Here is a 14393-nt window from a genome sequence, read left to right as displayed (position 1 = left end):
CATAGGTTTTTTGGAACGGGACAGAATGGGACAGTCCCTTAACTCAGTTGTGTTTAAACATTTTGTTTCATACAAGTAGGAAACAAACAAAAATAAATAGATCTAAAATAAAGAATAAGGAAAACTCGCACGAGAGGCATGCAGGGTGCACAGCACACTGCTGTCTAGCGGAGAAATCAAAAACACTCTACTCCAATTCTCTGAGTCAGGTTTAAGTATTTAATTTTCCATACAAGTAAGAAAGTAAGGAAACAAAAAAAATCAAAATCTTTCTCTATGAGATTATAATATATATTGCTGTACTATAATCACAATATATGAGATTTGCATATAGAGCGGGTAAGTGAGATCAGATTACAAGTGGTTACTCGAGACGCATGTGGAGATGTGTAGGTGTGAACTGACGCAAATATAACAAATTTGAAAGCTTTTTACCCAAACATTAGGGATAACCCAACCAGATGAGACGCACGTTGCATGCTCACCAAATGAAAAGAAGAAAGATATAGATCTAAAACCTTTTTCATATAATCAAAAATGAGTATTCGCACTATATGTGATATCTTGGGGTAATTATTTATGTAATTTGAAATATTCTTTAAATTAATTAACTTTATCATCCTACGTTACTTTGCAAAAAAAAAAAAAATGCTTAAATGTCTTCGGGCCAGGTACAATCAAATGTTAGTTTGTCCGCTGCCAATGTAACAGAGCTCGATGTGCTCAAGACCTCACTTCCTGTACACCTGACATTTCCCACCATTGGCTGCAGAAGTGTAAATGTAGCCCTCTCATCAAAAAGTTATATAGTTTATTGTCTGTATATACATATTATAATTTTCTTTTTTATCCATTAATATCTTTATAGATTATTTCCCTGATGGACTCTGAATATGACGAGCAGGAGCTGGTATCAGTGCCTTTAGCTGAGGAATTACTGATAAATGAGGATGAAAGGAATCATCACATGGCCCTACATTTGTCACTATCACATCCAGTCCTGATTCATGTAATTGATCAAAAAAATGGAGACCAATATTGAGTGTTAATCGGCAGCAACAGTACAAGCAATTAATATCTACAAAGAATCATTACACGATAGTGCGGGATTAGTGGGAATGTCAAACACCATGATGGCAACCTTAACAGAAAGAACTTTGGAAACAGATACACTCAAATTCTACCTGAATTGATCACTTCCTCTGTAATGGTGTGTCAATATTGTGTATTTTCTATGACTGACTCTACAAATGCAACACACACTTTTCCAATTATGGAACCACTGTTGTTTGTTTGGTGTTCACCCCTCTGCCTCAGAACAAAAGATAATGGTAGATTAATTAAATTGCCCCACACTGTACATTAAGGTTTTGAAAACGCTGAAGTCCACTGAGGGCAGTCAACATTCTATCTAGAGAAAATATCTGGGTCAAATTGAACACAGAATTTAATCATTCTAGTGGATTTCAAAATTTTATTAAAGGGATTTTGAAATGTCATGTCGGTGCCATCGAACAGTAACAGTAACGGTAGCATCTTCCCTCAGAAACGGAGCCAAAAGAGAAAATGGCGTCTTAAAACGTGTCAGTTTAGGCCATTTGGAGCCATTTGTTTGACAGATAATACCTAATGCACAAAGTGAAACAACAATGAACCAGCGTGTCAGTCTGCTTACCATTGACAGTGATGTTGCCTGCTGTACGTGGGACACCAACCAGCGTAACAGGGTACAGTCCAGACTCTGCAGGCAGGGAAAGTGCAGCCGGAAGGGACTCAAACAACACTCCAGACGTCAGCAAACCCTGGTTCAGAGGATTGTGGAAGTGAATAAATAATTTGGTAAATATCTAATAAAATCTGACATCTCATCCAGTATATTGATGATTAATACGGAAAATAAACAAAAATGAACTAAAGTCAGTTGCAAAAGTCAGAAACTGTAGGGAAAACAGTTGATTAGAGTTTTTAACATATTTAATTTCAACCTGATTGGCAGCATTAACTATATTAACAGTGTGAATGCAGTCAAATTGGGATTGATGAGTGGAATTTTGATTTTTGTATTATGTAATAAATAGACTACCAGAAGTTAATCTTTCCCTGAATTTCCACGCAACAACAATTTGTGTGTGCATACTTGGACAATACAGCAAAGTGCTCAAAAAATACCAAATCGTGCCATTTACCATATAAACAAGATGAGAATCAGAGGCAGTGCAATAATAACTTGCTGAGGAAAATAAATTTGACTGTTCAGATATGTTAAATATAAATATGTAAAAATTACCTTTTTCTGACTTCAGATACTTTTTTCTTATTTTTTTAGTAGGGTACATTTCTGAGTGATAAGTAGCTGTCTGAGCCTATGGTATGAAATAGCTCCCCAACTGCTCCATGTAACCTGACATCCTAATCCACACACGATGCCCCCGAGATGAAATCTTTCGCAGCGTGTAATCTCCCACCAGGGAAGGGTTACAGTAAAGGTAATTTAAGGTAAGGCTCAAAATTGCCACTGGCCCTCACAGAATATCCCCTTTGAGAATGTAGCTGGAATAAAATGAGTAATGTCCTATCAACGAGGATTCATATTTCAGTGTTTCCCATACATTCATTTATGGCAGCCCAACACAATATCAACATTAACCGCCACATATTGATATATTTTTTTTTTTAATATTTAAAATGGGTAAAATCGTATTTCATTGTAGCGCTGCGTCTCTCTCTCACAAAGCTCCCTCCAAAAAAAGGATGGGGGACCTCCAATGAAGAGTCCTACATGGAGCCATAGATGTGAATAGTTTTGTTTCTGTTTTTAATCCCACGGTCACAAATGAATGTCCATTCTGTAAACTGCCAGAGTCAATTTTTCACTGTTTTTCAGAGTGCGACAGACTTTTAGAGCTTTTTAGTCTTTTAAAGGAAAGCTTTAAGCTCTTTAAGGAGGAGTGGTACAAAAATGCTTCTACTTAGAGAAAAAAATGCTTTTAGAGAAATGGCGACTGTTGAACTTTTTAGTAGGGGAAGCAAAGATGGCGATCTACATCACAAGAAGAAACAAACTGAGGGGAAAGGGAAGTGTTTTCGGGAAGGTGTTTGTGGCGTTGGTCAGAGTCTTCATCGATTTTAACTTTCACAGACTGATGAAGAGTCTAGATGTCTTCATCAAGCTGTGGTGTTTTAATGGTGTCATCTGTTCGCTGGTGGAGGACGACCTGTGCTTCCAGTCTGTTTTTAACGTGTAGGGCTTTTTAATTGAACAAAGTGCTGTTTTAATGTCTGCAACTGTGATCTGGAGGAAATATTGGAATAAAGATGTTTTAAAAAGATCTCTCTCTCTCTCTCTCTCTCTCTCTCCCTCTCTCCCTCTCTCTCTCTCTCTCTCTAAATAGGAAGGGACTGGCGGCAGGACACTGTCTGGAGGGGACGGCTCCAGATGGAGGGACAGGAGGAGCCATGTTGGAGGAGCTTTTACAAAGCTCCCTCCAAGAAAAGGACGGGGGACCTCCAATGGAGAGTCCTACATGGAGCCATAGCTGTCAACAGCTTTGTTTCTGTTTTAAATCCCACGGTCGTAAATGAATGTCCATTCTGTAAAATGCCAAATCCATCTTTCACTGTTTTGCAGAGTGCGACAGACTTTTAGAGCTTTTTAGTCTTTTAAAGGAATGTTTTAAGCTCTTTAGGGAGGAGTGGTCCAAAAATGCTTTTATTTTTGGGGTTAGATACGACAGGGCCAACGCAGAGAAATTGCGACTGCTTAATTTTCTAGTAGGGGAAGCGAAGATGGCCGTCTACCTCACGAGAAGAAACAAACTGAGGGGAAAGGAGAGTGTTTTAGGAAGAGTGTTTGTAGCTTTGGTCAGGGCAAGAGTCTTGATTGATTTTAACTTTCACAGACTGATGAAGAGTCTGGACGTCTTCATCAAGCTGTGGTGTTTTAATGACGCCATCTGTTCCCTGGTGGAGGACGACCTGTGCTTCCAGTCTGTTTTTAACGTGTAGGGCTCTGTTAGGGAACAAAGTGTGTTCGTTGTATTGTCTGCAACTGTGAACTAGAGAAAATGTTAAAATAAAGATGCTTTAAAAATCAAATCTCTCTCTCTCTCTCTCTCTCTCCCTCTCTCCCTCTCTCCCTCTCTCCCTCTCTCTCTCTCTCTCTCTCTCTCTCTCTCTCTCTCTCTCTCTCTCTCTCTCTCTGAGTGACAAGCCTGGAGGACTTGGACCCCCCCACCCCACAATTTTAACTGCATTTACCAACAGCTATCATTGAGCACTGGGGTTTCTGGGGTGGTAGAATGCTGGTGGGTTGGTAGGGGGTGTGGTTAGCCGGCTGGGTTCGGGTCCTGGCGGCTTGCCCCAGATGCCGGGTGGTTTCTGGCCTGCTGTGACACGGTGGGGCTTTGGAAAGTGCCACCGTGTGCTTACCAGGGCCCCTTGGAGACTGCTCGCCATCCTGGGTGTGAGTTGCCGTGCAGGAGGCGGCTGTCGGCCTTGCTCCCGCTATGTGACTTCTCCAATGGTGGTGGAGTGGCCACATGTCTGGGGGGGAGCTGACATCAGGGTGGCGTGTATTTATTCTCAGTCTTTTTTAAACAAATTGGCTCATGGGCCTAAATGTTAAATCATGGGCTCGCAGGCCAATATGCAAATAGTCCATGCGCTCCAGCGGTTTATTTTTTTTCCGATGTTGTGGAAAGATAAATAAAAGATTTGGATCACTTCACATCCCTCAGAAAGGTGACTGAGAGGGTAAAAGAAAATATTATCAACGTCAATGATGTGGCATTGCGAGAGAATAAAAGTAGTCCTGGTGAGGTGAGAGTTGCTAGTTTGTTGGGAGACGCTGGCTAAGCTGTTCCAGCACCTACAGCCGTACAATAATGAATGGTAGAGTCAGTGCATCTCTTAGATAGAAAATCCATACAGCGCAAAAGCAGCGCTGGGTGTTGACTGCCAAAGTGGTCTGGTAGCTAGGACAAACAGCAGGGGTCATAGCAGTGAAGGGGCAAGGTGCCCTTGTTCCTTGTGTTCCTATCCCTCATATTTGTGTGCATCAAAGTTTGCGGCTCCTCTTATACAGTATATACGTGGCCTCATATGTAGTGTGTGTGTGTGTGTGTGTGTGTGTGTGTGTGTGTGTATTCTGCCCAACGTGGTCAAGACAACCTCTTGGCAGCGTGAATGTGAGCGTGACCACTGGCCAAGACTCACCAGGTCCCCCTCCCCAAACTAAGGGTGCCAGCTGTCGCTGGTAGCAGGAGTGGCAAGAGTGCTTAGCCTTAATCTGTGCCTGATGCCGCATGCCACTCCTTGTGCAACTCTATACAATAAGATGACGTGGTGCTAAATCACCCATCTGGACCTCTTCACAAGCGCTTGCAGCGGCTGACTGTGGGCCTCTCACGGCTCTGCTGTGAAAATATACATGTTTTCGAATGGAACATATTTTCTGTACATCGAATAGAATCAACATATACTGTACATCTCTGATTTAAAAGAACAAATGGTTTTGAAGAATGAATGAATGAGTGGTTTTTTTTTATTGTTGATGTTTTTAATTTAATGAAACGAATGAAAACACAATGTGTAAACTTGTGTAAATTTTGACAGGTCTGGGCTTAGTGCACCTCTAAAATTTCTTCAGAAATAAAATTTTACTAGACTGGTAAGATGAAATCAGAGAAAGTTACATAATAAATTCAATGCAGAACTTGTTTTGGAACCCCGTTGTATGATATATACTGTATACAGTATATCTAGCCATCTCTAATGGCCGCAGTACACCTTTTTTGAGTGACTACCGAAGCAGGACACAGATAAAGCCTTGGGCTATCTCTTTCTTTGCATTTAATGGCCAGTCTGGAAACCCCCACACCTAACCTATACATATGCAAACGCAGACCCATCGACGAAAATCTCCACATTCCAATGGAGCAATCAATACTTTTTTACTGGGGTGAAAATCCCCCCCGACCAATGGCCCCCCTCTCTATATTCTCCCTCTCTGTAGAGGGGGAATCAAATATTCAGTTTACCATCATACAGGACTCCTTAATAATTCTTAATAATTCTTAATTATTAGTTGGAGATTTATTTAATAGTTGGCAACTAATCCGTGAAGTAAAGCATGGAGTTTAAACTGTGTCAACAGTAAAACAATCTTGAGTGTTCTAAAGGATCCATACACTGTTTAGTCTCTGTAACATTTCTACAAATTATTTTTATAACCCTGGTGTTGATTTTATTGTATTGACTTTTATTTATTGATTCTTTAATATTTGATTGATGTTCTTTTTTTTTTTTTACTTGGAAAATCCATCTATTAAATGGGGGGGGGGGGCTGATGGGGACTGTTTCCCCCAGGGGCTGAAATGCAGAAATTAGTTGTGATATTTCACAATTATTATAAGTACAATAATATCTGATAGTTCAAAGACCCTCATTTTCAAATCAAAAGGCCAAAGACTAGAACCTTTTAATCCAAACACTTAACCACTTCAAAAATAAGGAAAACTGCTGTTAACATCATCTACCACTTGTCACTTTAATGTATCAAGTATTGCATTGCATACCTGTTTTGTCTTACCTCTTAGTAGTACATTGTAGTGTTTGTCTTACAACACTGTCTATCTTGCCATTCAGTATGAAACTGTATTGTTATGGCCCGTGACTATTTAAAATGTCAGTGACAGTCAAGTGACAGTGAGTCAAATGACAGTGAGTCAAGTTGACTCACTGTCATTACTCTCTGTAATGTTATGTTATTATTTTGTCTTTTAGGGAAAAACTTTTATATAATTTATACTACACTACTCCTTTGCATTTAAGATTTTTTTTAAATACTGTTTTTAAAACTGTTTAAATACTCTTTAAATTCTGTTTTCAAATAATGTTTTATTTTAATCACTACTATGCCCTTATTTTACTTTTTATGTAAAGTCGAGTTGGCTCTGAGACTAAGAATCTCATGACCGGTAACGATGCTTGCATTTTTATCAAATATTTGACAATAAATTTGAAACTATAATTACAGTGGGGCAAAAAAGTATTTAGTCAGCCACCAATTGTGCAAGTTCTCCCACTTAAAAAGATGAGAGAGGCCTGTTATTTTCATCATAGGTATACCTCAACTATGAGAGACAAAATGAGGAAAAGATTCTTTTTTAAAGAATTTATTTGCAAATTATGGTGGAAAATAAGTATTTTGTCAATAACAAAAGTTCATCTCACTACTTTGTTTTATACCCTTTGTTTGCAATGACAGAGGTCAAACGTTTTCTGTAAGTCTTCACAAGGTTTTCAGACACTGTTGCTGGTATTTTGGCCCATTCCTCCATGCAGATCTCCTCTAGAGCAGTGATGTTTTGGGGCTGTCGCTGGGCAACACGGACTTTCAACTCCCTCCAAAGATTTTCTATGGGGTTGAGATCTGGAGACTGACTAGGCCACTCCAGGACCTTGAAATGCTTCTTACGAAGCTACTCCTTTGTTGCCCGGGCGGTGTGTTTGGGATCATTGTCATGCTGAAAGACCCAGCCACGTTTCATCTTCAATGCCCTCGCTGATGGAAGGAGGTTTTCACTCAAAATCTCACGATACATGGCCCCATTCATTCTTTCCTTTACACGGATCAGTCGTCCTGGTCCCTTTGCAGAAAAACAGCCCCAAAGCATGATGTTTCCACCCCCATGCTTCACAGTAGGTATGGTGTTCTTTGGATGCAACTCAGCTTTCTTTCTCCTCCAAACACGACAAGTTGAGTTTACACCAAAAAGTTCTATTTTGGTTTCATCTGACCATATGACATTCTCCCAGTCCTCTTCTGGATCATACAAATGCTCTCTAGCGAACTTCAGACGGGCCTGGACATGTACTGGCTTAAGCAGGGGGACACGTCTGGCACTGCAGGATTTGAGTCCCTGGCGGCGTAGTGTGTTACTGATGGTAGCCTTTGTTACTTTGGTCCCAGCTCTCTGCAGGTCATTCACTAGGTCCCCCCGTGTGGTTCTGGGATGTTTGCTCACCGTTCTTGTGATCATTTTGACCCCACGGGGTGAGATCTTGCGTGGAGCCCCAGATTGAGGGAGATTATCAGTGGTCTTGTATGTCTTCCATTTTCTAATAATTGCTCCCACAGTTGATTTCTTCACAACAAGCTGCTTACCTATTGCAGATTCAGTCTTCCCGGCCTGGTGCAGGTCTACCATTTTGTTTCTGGTGTCCTTTGACAGCTCTTTGGTCTTGGCCATAGTGCAGTTTGGAGTGTGACTGTTTGAGGTTGTGGACAGGTGTCTTTTATACTGATAACAAGTTCAAACAGGTGCCATTAAAACAGGTAACGAGTGGAGGACAGAGGAGCCTCTTAAAGAAAAAGTTACAGGTCTGTGAAAACCAGAAATCTTGCTTGTTTGTAGGTGACCAAATACTTATTTTACCGAGGAATTTACCAATTAATTCATTAAAAAACCTAGAATGTGATTTCCTGGATTCCTGGGGGGGGGGGGGGGGTATCTCAGTCGGTTGGGCACCGCCTGGTAATTGGCTGGGAACTGGCTGGAAACTGACTTGAAGCTGGTTGCCAATTGGCTGTCAGCTGAAAGACCTTTGGCTGGGACAGCCATCTTCAAGTGGCTCCTACTACCTTTATGGAAAAATTTATAGACAGCGCTGTATGGCAAAGGACTGCTGCTGCAGTGCCTGTCTGCAGTACTGTTATCTCGGTGTCACACAGAGAAAGACAGAAAAAGTGTGAGAGAGAGAGAGAATAGAGAGAGAGAGAGAGAGAGAGAGAGAGAGAGAGAGAGAGAGAGAGAGAGAGAGAGAGAGAGAGAGAGAGAGAGAGAAGCTTGCTGTCCCCCAGTGCATGTACCCATTACAGTTTTAAAATGTCAGGAAAAGGGCCTTTTAGGGGCCCTTGATTAGGCTATCAAAGATAGCTGCAAAGCATTATCACGTATCCTATTGCAGATGTTGTGTAAGCGCAATGGTAAGGTTTGTAATACTGAGTGTGCTGAGTCAACAGCATTGCAAGTTTCCTAAAGTGGCCAGAAACTTTTAGCTGTGTAATCAACAGGTTTTGTAACCTGCAACAGTAATTCACTGTGGACCTCGTGTTTCTCATCCTGGGCCACCCAAACAGATATGTAACATCAAAAAACAATAGGAGAATGTACTGTTTTCTGACTTATGCCTTCCTTAATACTTATGGATTAAGGAAAAGTACCAACTATTAAAGGCTGGGAAAGAGTGGAGTTTGATTTAGTGCCATTAGAGTACCTCACACTCCCTCAAAAACAGACCAATTCTACAGAATTAGGGAACCTTACCTGAACTATGTAGAGCCTAGTGTCTCTGCCATCATGCTGCAGGGATTTTCTTGATTGTCCTTATTGCACATAGTTTCTCCCCATACTGTCTGGCATTCCACCTCCAGAGCTCAGTTATAATTTCCTGACCCTGAAGCTGGCCTGCAAGAGTGCAGATGAGCCAACAAGCCTGATCCCCCCGCCTGCTGAATATGGCCACCAGAGACTGAAACGCAGACACTTCTCCACCGAAGCTAGGAGACTCCTTACCACGAGCCCTCCACACCCTGGATGGATCCTTGACTGCTGGAACAAGCAATGCTCCGAGTCAACCTCCACGTTGAGGAAGTTCATCAACTCCCCTTCAACCAATGCACCTGGGTGTGAACTACCACGGAATGCCTGGGTCAACCTCAACAGACTTACCTCTGGAGTAGCAAAGACCCAAACCTATCTGCATATGATTGGAGTGTCTGCCACAAATCTCTGTGAATGCGGAAAACCACAGACTGTTGAACACATCATTGATGAATGCCCAATCCTCAAATCACCACATGGAGTCAGCGGCCTCATTGAACTGGATGACAATTCTTGGCTAATGTCCCAATTGCCTGTGTAGCCCTACACGAACGAACGAACGAACAAACAAACGAACGAACGAACAATTGCACATTATAACTGGTACCTAGGATGTATATGAAACTTGTGTTTCTGTGTTTTTGGTTCATTTGTTTTTATTGATTAGTTCGACTTTTTTTTCTTTCTTTGTTTCTTCTCCTGTGGATTTTATAATGTATCCATCTTCTACTCGTAAAAGTGAAAACGAATAAATCAATTGTTAAAAAAAAAAAAAGAAAAAAAACATATTTCACTGGTTGTATCTTTACTAACCATGTTCTCCACACGTAACTCGAACGGCATGGGGTTGTAGACCATGAGCTGAACCTCACAAACATCACCCTGCACCCACTGGAAATCTAGGAAGAGACAGACAGAAATAAGTGTGTCAATGCGATAGTAATTGAGGGGAGGAGGATACAACAAACACATTAGCCCTGCCGTTAATGTTCATAATGGCACATAGTACATATTGCCACCTTTGCATTTTTTTTTGCCAACCAACAATTTCGTCCTGAAAATTGGTATCCACACAGTACGTTTTGGTTTGCAGTTTTTAGATTCCTCCTTCTGAGGCCCCTTCTCAAGGTTTCTTCCTTTTTTCCCCACAAGGGGTTTATTGGGAGGTTTTCCTTGCCTGGGTTGGGGTTAAGACTGGGGGACGTTATTGATTTCTGTGTGAAATGTGGGCCTGCAAATGTGGGCCCTTTGAGACTGTACTGTAATTAAGGGCTTTATAAAACTTGACTTGATAAGTGGTTTTTAGATTATTCCAGACAGAATTCCTGAAATGCATTGGACAATATAATTGGCACATTTTAATAATTGGAAGAAATAATTTGGTTTCAAAGCAGGAGATTCTCCTTTAATTGGTAATTGAGTACCTGCAATCTAATAATCACTCGTTCAACTAGTTTGAATGGAAACAGGTACTCCTTCTCCAAAAGTATGTAACCAAATATTAAATCTAGGGTGCCAATAATTTTGTCAATGCAATAATTTATTTTTGTAATTTTGTAATTTCTAAATTGCTCATTTTATGATTTAGATTTGCAAATACTTACTTTAATTTCAAGTTGTTTAAAGGGAAATACTGAATTTTGAGGAAAGAAACACAGGGGTGCGGATATTTTGTTGGCTGTATATATCAGTTCCATTTACTGGTAATGTCAAGTCAACAGATTCATTTTGAAGGCTGGCTCTTCATGTGAAACAAAACCATTTCTGCCAGCTAAGATCGGCTAAGATATCACTTTTTAATTTGCACTATGCCTCTGTAAATACCTACAGTACATCTACTTTATTTTAACAAACTCTGTGGATTGGATTGTGGATTTCTCCGAGGCACCTAACATAAAAAAGCAATTCATCTGAACTGACGTTGGAGTTGCTTTTCATGTACAGTAATGTAGACATTTTCAAGGTTCACCTTTGGTTCAGAGAACTGGTTCAGTGAAATTCAAGAAATTTAAGTCTGCAGCGCTGAAAAGAATAACAGAGGAATAACAGTAGCTTCATCAGAGTAGGTTGAGGATAACATTAGATGTATATTTATCAAAGCAGGATCTCACTCTTCCTCCCACTGAATGTCAAGGCTGTAGACCACTTATGTCAAATAAACATGACAAGGTTCTCTAAAGAGTGTAAAGCCAGGTGATTGCCACTGCAGTGCTACCAATCTCCATTGTGTATAAAGTAACTTTGTTCCGAGGACAATGGCCTTTCAAAAAAAAAAAAAAAATGGAAATGCGGAACCTTATTTGAAAAGAAGAGTATCTTGTATATAATATGGACATCTGCAAAGCCCTACACATCTTCAGGTCTACCTTGGAGGCATGCTTTTGTTGACAGCCAGTTAATCATCAAATATGCCTCAGAAACTCAGAAAACTGAGCTGCTGCCATCTCATCAGTGTCACCCTTGCCACCCCCTTTCCCCATGCACAGTTGCCACAGTAGGTGATTGTTGATTCTCCCGGGACTATGAAGGGGAAAAAATATATGTATGCTCTAAACACTACCAGCAACAGAAATCTCCCGTGCTGAATAATGCATGCTCACTATGCTTGGCCACCAGAGGATTAAGCGTGCATGTGAAATCAAGCAAACATCCTGTCCAGCCCACCCCAGCAGGAGCAAATGCACCCAAACAAAACCTCAACTCATTCAATATCGCAAGTTGTTTGCAAAGCAGGAGAGATTACTTTTTTTGATTTTTACTTATTTTTTTCCCCATTGAAGAAAACATGAAAGAAACAATGCAGAAACACAAACAAATTAATATAATGGTTATACAAATTATTAATTGCCTAATCAAAGTTTAAAGAATAGTTTGCATTTTTTTCTCTCTGTCTCAGTGTGTGGCCAAACTATTACATTAACCTCAGCCAATTCATTTTAGAATCGAAAAGGTTGGCCCTTTTTCCAGTGTGTCGACAGCTCCATTTCATCGCTTTAGAAAAAAAGGAACAACTCCACCAACAGCAATTAACAACCTGGTTAATGGAAGTTTTAGTCACACACAATCAAACGGAAAGAAAGACACACAGGTATACAATCGCACTCTACAGAAAGCCTCTTGGAATATATTTAAAAATAAAACTGGATGTAGCAGTCCATTTCATGCAGCAATGCATAAAAGTATTGCACTGGTGACCCTGCTTAATAGGCCTGAGCAGAACAGGAATACATTTCAACACGGTTCATTTCCACTTCTTGTATGTTCTCAATTTACAATTTATGGAGCTTCTCCTCTTTGCACTGGAAAATCAACCACTCTGCTATATGCAAACTCAGAACACAACCTATGCAAGAGCACATAGAGCAATGGTTTCATGCAATGCTCTACTGGTCTAGCTCATTATCACAACCTAAGTAAAGGTATTGAGCCTCATTCGTGAACGGTGCGCTATACAGATTTGTGCTTAAATCCTGCGTAGGCACTGTTTAAGCAAAAAATTTGGATTTCAACAATATGTTCGTAATTCAATTTGTTCTTATTTTTGAAGAAAAAATTAAATCTGCCTTGGACCATACGTACATGTAGGCAGCATATTAGAACAATATGCAACAATGAGTAAAAAAAAAAAAAAAAAAAAAAAAGAGTACATTTTCAAAATTACACAATGTACAAATATTTGTATTTAAAAATGTAAAAATATTTATTAGCAATAATAATCCAACACTTATTATTTATCTTTTTTGCGTATGTGCGTTTTTCTATGTGTTTAAGTCTAGGAGGCTTAAATTAACACTGTTGTATGTGCAGTTGGTTAACTTTACACAAGCTGGCTATAAAGCAGTGATAATAATAATCTACCGGCACGTTTGACAACGCATTATTTATCTTTATGGACTTATCGATATTGATATGCAGCTTTGGGAGACAGCGCATCTATAGAGATCGCCAGGATCTGTTTACTGGTAGTGATCAAAAAGCTGTATATTGACGGTGAATAATGGCTGATCACCTGATTTAGTAGCCCTTCTATTATTATTTCTAATTATAGGCATTTTATTGTATTATTATCATTATTGGCATCTCTGCATTAGAAGCCGGGGGGGCCGGGCCCCACCAGATCAAACTGTTATGCAGTCCTTGTTTCAACTATATTAACTGAATCAAACATACATTGAGATGTTCATTGCTTGATATTGTCAAAAAATGTGTCTTTTAAGACACAAACAGGAATAACATTTTTTAGATGCCATGAAAATATCCATTTATTACGTTTGCTGCGCTCGGTCTGTGGAATCACCATGTTGCAACCGTGCGCTAGGCTCAGTTCAGGGCCCTTCAACCGCTTGGTAACACGGCGTATCAGTGGAGCCCCTCTGCGCATGTCAGACAGGTTTTCTATAAAGGCTGAGGGGCTCAATGGTTTTCAGCCTCAGCCTGGTACAGCCCACCTTACTGTGTGAACATTTCATGGTATCAAGGAACTCAGCTTGTTAGATATGGGGCCTGTCGCTTAAAGAGATTGCATTGTGGGCAATGTGAGAGCATGTGTGCACGCCAGGTTTTACCTTATTTTCTTAGATAGAGGATGGGAGGAGAAGAGTACAGACTCGTTGCGTGTTGTTAATTTTTTCTAAAAAGTTAGAATGTGCTTGTCTACCACCACTAGTTCAAAGAGTACTGCCTCAGGTTGTCTCTGTGGAAGGAAATTACTTATTGTTGGAAGTTACCACTACAGTTCAGAACTCTAGGATGCTCTGGTAACAAAGTACATGTTGCGTCAATCACATTCAGTGTTTTTTTTGTGCTGTGCTACTTAACGTTAGCGTTTCAGTATCAATGACCAACAATCAATGACCAGAGTGGTTGCAGGGCCCTCAACCGGCTACGCTTGGCGGTCGCTATGTGGTGACGGCACCGGGCGAGCGCAGCAAACATATTAAAATAATATTTTCACCACACCTCAAAAATGTTATTTCTGTGTGTGTCTTAAAAGACATATTTATGTCA

General features: G+C 40.3%; 1 protein-coding gene across 2 annotated transcripts in view; it reads right to left on the bottom strand.

Annotated features, from left to right (window-relative positions):
* The window catches only part of trappc9 (trafficking protein particle complex subunit 9), a 243905-nt gene that overhangs the window by 196153 nt on the left and 33359 nt on the right, over window positions 1–14393 (bottom strand). For both annotated transcript variants that reach the window (XM_080017647.1, XM_080017648.1), the window contains 2 exons: window positions 10200–10285; window positions 1676–1802 (listed from right to left, as the gene is read on the bottom strand). In XM_080017647.1, coding sequence (XP_079873773.1) covers window positions 1676–1802; window positions 10200–10285 — 213 coding nt within the window. The remainder of the gene's footprint in view (window positions 1–1675; window positions 1803–10199; window positions 10286–14393) is intronic.

The sequence above is a fragment of the Zeus faber genome (genome assembly GCF_960531495.2).
Source record: "Zeus faber genome assembly, chromosome: 1".
In the NCBI taxonomy this organism is placed as follows: domain Eukaryota; kingdom Metazoa; phylum Chordata; class Actinopteri; order Zeiformes; family Zeidae; genus Zeus; species Zeus faber.
Note: the sequence above shows the minus strand (reverse complement) of the source record. Positions and strands in the feature narration are given on the sequence as shown.